The sequence below is a fragment of the Choloepus didactylus genome, chromosome 11, assembly GCF_015220235.1.
Source record: "Choloepus didactylus isolate mChoDid1 chromosome 11, mChoDid1.pri, whole genome shotgun sequence".
NCBI classification, from domain to species: Eukaryota; Metazoa; Chordata; class Mammalia; order Pilosa; family Megalonychidae; genus Choloepus; species Choloepus didactylus.
In genome coordinates this window covers 1508644-1514643 of record NC_051317.1, presented here as the reverse complement: position 1 = coordinate 1514643, position 6000 = coordinate 1508644, and the positions used below count along the sequence as shown (strand labels likewise).

At 49.3% G+C, this 6000-nt stretch overlaps 1 protein-coding gene across 3 annotated transcripts in view; it reads left to right on the top strand.

Annotated features, from left to right (window-relative positions):
* The first annotated feature begins 254 nt into the window (after positions 1 to 254).
* LOC119506335 (gamma-aminobutyric acid type A receptor subunit pi) overlaps positions 255 to 6000 on the top strand; it is a 29445-nt gene continuing 23699 nt past the window's right edge. The window contains exons 1-3 of one of the 3 annotated variants that reach the window (XM_037799337.1): positions 255 to 454; positions 4488 to 4581; positions 5065 to 5183. In XM_037799337.1, coding sequence (XP_037655265.1) covers positions 4529 to 4581; positions 5065 to 5183 — 172 coding nt within the window. In that variant the 5' untranslated portion in view covers positions 255 to 454; positions 4488 to 4528. The other 2 variants (XM_037799339.1, XM_037799338.1) reach the window with 2 other exon arrangements.

The following is a 6000-nucleotide window of genomic DNA, read 5'->3' as shown; positions in this document are numbered from 1 at the left end:
TCCAAATTCAGCACCTGGGGCTCATCTTCCAGGCATGGTGGGTGGAGTCATCCTCTTTACCTGACTCTTACAGGTCTTTGGGCTCGTGAGTCTTTTATGGCTAGGATCCAGGAGCACAGCTGAGACACGAACTCGGAATCAAATCCCCGGCAGCCTGCAGCCTGCAGCCACCGCCGACAGAAGATTCCCACAGAGCAGGTCAGAGCTCCGCCCAAGGGAGGAGCTGCAGAGGCTCCGCCCACCCCAAGTCTCAGCCCAGTCGGGTTCAGCAGCTGGGTCAACCCCGCAGACGGCTACTTCAGCAGCCAGCAGAGAGTGCCCCTGTGCCTGCATCCGGGGGGATCAGGGCTGAGGATGGGGAGAACCCTGGGGGCCCAGGAGATCATTCCCTTCCCGAAAGCTCAGCCCAAAGGCTGGAAGAATCTGCCTTAACGGAGCCCCCTGCAGCTGCCTGGTAAGGGAACTATTGGGCCCTCCTGGTTTTGGGGGGAGCATAAGGGAGGAGATCCTAAAACAAGTCCTGGTGGGACTGTGGGAAGGAGGCAGGGCCGAGAATTTGCTGATCCCCTACTTTGCACCGGGCACGGGTACCCTCTTGACATTGTGTGAAGAACCACTGGTGACTATCCCATTTTACAGGGGGGAAAACTGAGTCTCAGGGAGAAGTAACATGATCTCAAGCAAGTGGCTGAACCAAGAGTAGAGGCTCCTCTGTCTGACACTAGAGCCTGCAGGTGTTGCCCTCTGCTGCTGCCAACCAGCCAAGCCTGGTAGACATAGGGCACACGGGACAAGTTTATCTTCTGTGATTTTTCCTGAGGTGGACCCGCGGTAATCATGTTTTTCCTCCCCTCAACCTAACTGAGGCTCTACTTCTGCTCCCCAGCAAATGGTTCTGTCCACACCTAAGCAGCTGAGGATGGAAACTAAGGAGGCGGCTAGAGTGTGGCGAGTTTGGGATCCATAGTATTTACATGATGGAGATTCTGGGAACAGGAGTGGAATCCAACGCATATTGAAACGACACTGTTTCTCAGCCAGTCCAGGGAAAGGTGTTATCAGCCACCTAGGTGACCGTGTCCCAAACTGAGCACCCTAAATTCAAAACTACAGCTGGCTCACAGCCCGGGTGGCAGCATGGGGCCTTAATATAAAGAGCTTGAGCTTTGGATTCAGACACACCTGAGTCATTTAACTTCTCCAAGCCTCAGTTTTCCTATCTGTCAAATGGGTGTTAACAGCCCTCAATCTCTCTCCCTCCCATATCTTCCCGGGCTTCAGTGATTCCACTATGAAGGTGAGAATCCAGCCCTGTAAGTTGAGGATGGATTTGAGCTAGAGATCCCCTTAGGGTAAAGTAAGAGCACAATGTCTGCCCCTACTCAGGAGCTTCCTGGAGCCTGACAATCTGCTGCAGATGCTGATGGCTGCACAATCCCAGCCACAATCTCCACTGTGTTGGTGGTGCAAGGACAACCCTCAGGGTACTGCCCTTCAGTAACTCAGAGCATGGCTCCCCTAAATGCCATGTCCAGCATCTGTATCAGACCTGAGCCTCCCTTCAGGCTGTCTGAAACTCGGAGATTGGTCTCTCTAACACTTGGGGGGCTGGCACCAGTGGCACCCCTTAAGACATGCTGTAGATGCCCAGAGATGAGTTTGCTGTAAGAATCACCAAGACCAAGTGGAATCCAGTCCAGTTTGGAGATGTGGAGGCACGACTCCCAGATGCAGGGCAAAGAGCAGGGACCTGGAAGACCTGGATTCAAATCTCATCATGGCCACTTAGTTGCTGTGTGACCTCGGCCAAATCACTTCACCAATTTGAGCCTCAGCTATATAAGTTAACACCTACTGGGCAAGGTGGTCATGAGGATTAAATGAAATTAAACACTGATCATGGCACCTGGCACATAGCAGCCGTTCAAAGGACGTTCATTGCTTTCCCTGTTTCTTTCTTCTTCTGTTACAAAACAAGACATGCTCGGAAAACTAAGGAGAGCAGGCAGGGTGGAATAGCATCATATTTCTGGTTCTCCCAGCATGAGACTTCTTGGAGGAGGTTCGGAGGCCCAGAAGCTTCTCTCTTTCTAATGTACACTTGACCATAGCAAAAGCACTATCCAATAGGCGTCTTAGAGCCGAATCTTGATGGTTTCCCAGTGCACTTGACCCAGGGCAATTTCCTATAGGAGGATGAAAAGTTGAGAAATATTCCAAAATGAAGACAGAGCTAATTCAGGCCTGTAGGACAGGAAGGAAGAAGCCACAGAAGGGCCATGGGCTGGAGGGGAAGAAACTGAGCATAGCTAATAGGAGACTGCCTTGGGCAAGCCTCCATACCTGTGCCCACTTGGCAAATGCAACATCATCTTCAAGATTGAAATGACCCCCTCTATGACTTCCATCCTGACCCTGTCCCCTTGGAGTTGACCACTCATTCCTTTGCACACTGAGTATCTTTTTGCCCCTGTCCCTGTTAAAGGACAGGAAACGTCACTTTGTCGCTTGCACACCTCTTTCCTCCACTAGGCTGGAGCCATGGGGGTGCCTCATATGAGTTTGGTCCCTGGGAGGAGCTCATTAAACCTTTGGAAAATTGAAGTCGTGGGAGCTGTACCATGGGACCATCTTAAACTTGATGCTGGAGGCAGGGAAAGGACAGGGGCTGGGGAGATGGACTAAAGGAAGATGAGAACATGATCATTGATGGATAGATAAAGTTGATTTTATGGCTGAGTGATGAGTGAGAAGGAAAGCTTTGAGGGAGAGAAACATGAAAGTGCAGAATTATAGGAACTTAGCTATGTTCAAGGATGTTCGTTACTGATTGTTTAACAGTAAAAATTTGGAAATAACCTTGTACCCATAAATAGGACATCTGTTATATAAATGTTGGTACATTCATTTTATTAAATATCTTGCAGCCATTAAAGAGAATGAGGCAGATCTATATGAACTTCTCTGGAAAGGTGTTGTGATATTGGGAAGCAGTATGGGGCAGTGATTAAGAGTGCTTGGGTCATCTTACCTGGATTCAATTCTGTCCTTCACTTGCTGTATAATTTGGGGAACATTTCTTATCCTCTCTGAGCCTCAGTTTTCTCATTTGTAAAATGAAGAGACTAATAGTAACAACTTTAAAGAGTTGTGAGGATTCGGGAGGATGCAAGCATGTATTAAGTATTCAGTAAATACTTGTTATTATTGAGAAGTGAAAAAAGTAAGAAGCAGAAAATATGCATGCCATCTCCCCACTTTTCCTTTTTAATATTTTTCTTCCTGCAGAGATATATGTGTATATAAACATATATGCATGGAAAAGCCAAACTGTTAACAGTGTTTATCTCTGAGGTGTGAGATGGAGAGAAGAAATGAGGGAGGGACTTATGCTTTTAGCTTTATACACTTCTGTCTTGTTTTCATTTTTACCATGAGCATGTATTGGCTTTGTAATTAAAATAATATTTATTTAATTAATTGCTGACTTGCACCCTGAGCCCCAGAATGGATGTGGCTGGTTTACGGAGGAGGATACACTCCACCCTGGGGCTGCCTGGGAGGGCACCTCCCCCCATGCCTGGGAACCCTCACTGCACTGTCACCTGCATGATGAGCCCCAGGCCTACCTGCCTGGCTGCCCACCTGGTTTTTCAAAGTAGTATCTGTCAGCCCCTCCCAAACCGGAGGCAGCCAGGCCCGGGCCAGGCCTCCCTGAGGTCCTTGGGCACCCACGATGCTCACCCACAGCAGCTCCAAGGCTTAAAACCCCCCAGGAATCAGGTCTGGGCATGTCCTCATGCTGACAAAACACAGACCTTTAGCCAGTCCTGAGGGAAGAGAGCACCAGGCAGCGAGGCAGCCAGCTCCGGATTCCAAGTCTCCTCTGACATTCTCCAGCATGCCGTTCTTTCCTGAGTTTCTGTTTCATTTGTGAGGCAGGAGTTATCCTGCCCGCCCCACAGACCATTGTGAGGATGGAGTGAGAAGATCATCTGTGGGAAAACACCTAATGCATTACTTGGCACATGGAAGGTTCTCAGGAAGTTTTTATTTCCTGCCTACATAACCTGCTTAACAGGCATAGACCCCTGGGATAAATAGGAGGCTAGCAGGATCAGTCAGCGTGAGTGCAGAGTTGTGTCTTTCTTGGCAAAGTCACCACATTCCACGGCAAGCACAGTCTCGGGGCTCCCCAATTATGCAGCACAGAGGGGACTGGCTGCACTTCTGGTGCTGGTGAGCCACTCCCCAAACGAGACCTCAGCCTCTATTTAGGGTGGGCTTAAAGTGTAATCTGAAAAATGAAGTCACCCCCAGGTGATTGCAGGGAGCAGAATCTTTAACCAAAAGGGGTAGGAAGAGGCTGCTCCCCACAGGTGCTGAATAAATGCGGCGACTGATGAGCCTCGGGAGAGAGAAGCCGGGAGGGAGTAGGTGAGCCCTTTGGATTGTCTGCTCCCACCCTGCCTGATCTGTTTCCCCAGGTGATTCCTACTTTAAACCTCTGTGTGAGCGGCAACTCAACATGAGCTCCAGTCTACCCTTGATCTTCCTGTGTCTAAGTCTCTTCACTCAAAGGTGAGCTTTGCTACCCCAAAGTGGCCTTGGTCTGAATTGCTTTGTATATGGGTGCACAGCGGGAGGGGTGGAAGCTCTTCCTACTTATCTGGTCCATGCACCTCCCCAAAGCTCCTGGAAGCTTCCTGCTATTTAATCCCATCTAGACAACTCGAACTTCCAAAATGTCACAGATGGAAGAACCACCCCCCCATCTCTGTTGAGAGACAGTTAGGAGGTTCCCGAATTACCATGACATTCTGATTTATGGCAAATGGGTGGTGAAACAGAGTAGTGTCAGGATGTAAAATCAGCAGCTGAAAATTAGAAATTTTTCTTTGGGAAAGTCACCTCTGGTACAAGGACACAACACACCACACACACAAACACACACACACACACACACACACACACGTCCATGCAAACACAAGCTCCAGTTTATGTGTCGGCATGTTTCTGCATTCGTAAGCCAGCATGGGCAGTGAAATCCACTTTCTTTTCCAGGATGTGCGTCCAGGGGAGTCACTTTAACATCGAGGTCAGCAGAAGTGACAAGCTTTCCCTGCCTGGCTTTGAGAACCTCACAGCAGGATACAACAAATTTCTCAGGCCCAATTTTGGTGGTAGGTTATCCTTTTTGCCCAGGACCTCAATTCAAAAGGACAGGAATGGAGACTCTCTGAAGTGCAGGGTTTCAGGAAGTTTCAGGTGACTCTGTTTTCTGATCTGCAGCCTGCTTAATGATAATGGACGCTGCCAATGATTTTTCATGCTACCTTGGAGAAGGTGCTTTGTCTCTCTGCCAGCAGGATAAGGAAATACTTTTCCCCTTTGAGAGGGTTATAAGAACCTCCTAAGAACCTTTCTTGCAATGTCTTCCTTCTACCCCCACTTCCAGTGTCTATTCAAGGAACTCATAGTGTCCCACCCATCCCGACTCCCCCACCTGATCTTCCTGTCTCTAGCCTGCCCGCTCCAGGCTAACACTCCACCCTGCCACCTGAATGGCCCACCTGGGTCATTTGCCTGCTCAGAACACTTGAATACACTCCAACATCCTCAGGATAGAGTCCAGAGTGCTTTGCATGGCCCTTCCCAGCCCATCCTCACTCTGTCTTCCAGTCTCACTTTTCCCCCCCTTCCCCAAAATGCCTCCCCCCCCCCCCACACACACAATGTACCAGACTGGGCCCCAAAAGCTCTCTGATCTCCCTGGCCTCCATACCTGTGCAGAGGCTGTTTATTCACCTGGAACTGCTCCTTCCAACTTGCCCCCTGGCAAGATGCCAATCTTCCTTCACATCTCATAGCAAAGGCTGCCTCCTCTGGGAAGCCTCCCCTGATTCCTCCAAGCTCCATCCCTTTCTTTCACACTATTTTGAACACACCTCCAAATTATAGCCATTACCTTATTACTTTATGCCTGTAACTGGATCTGTG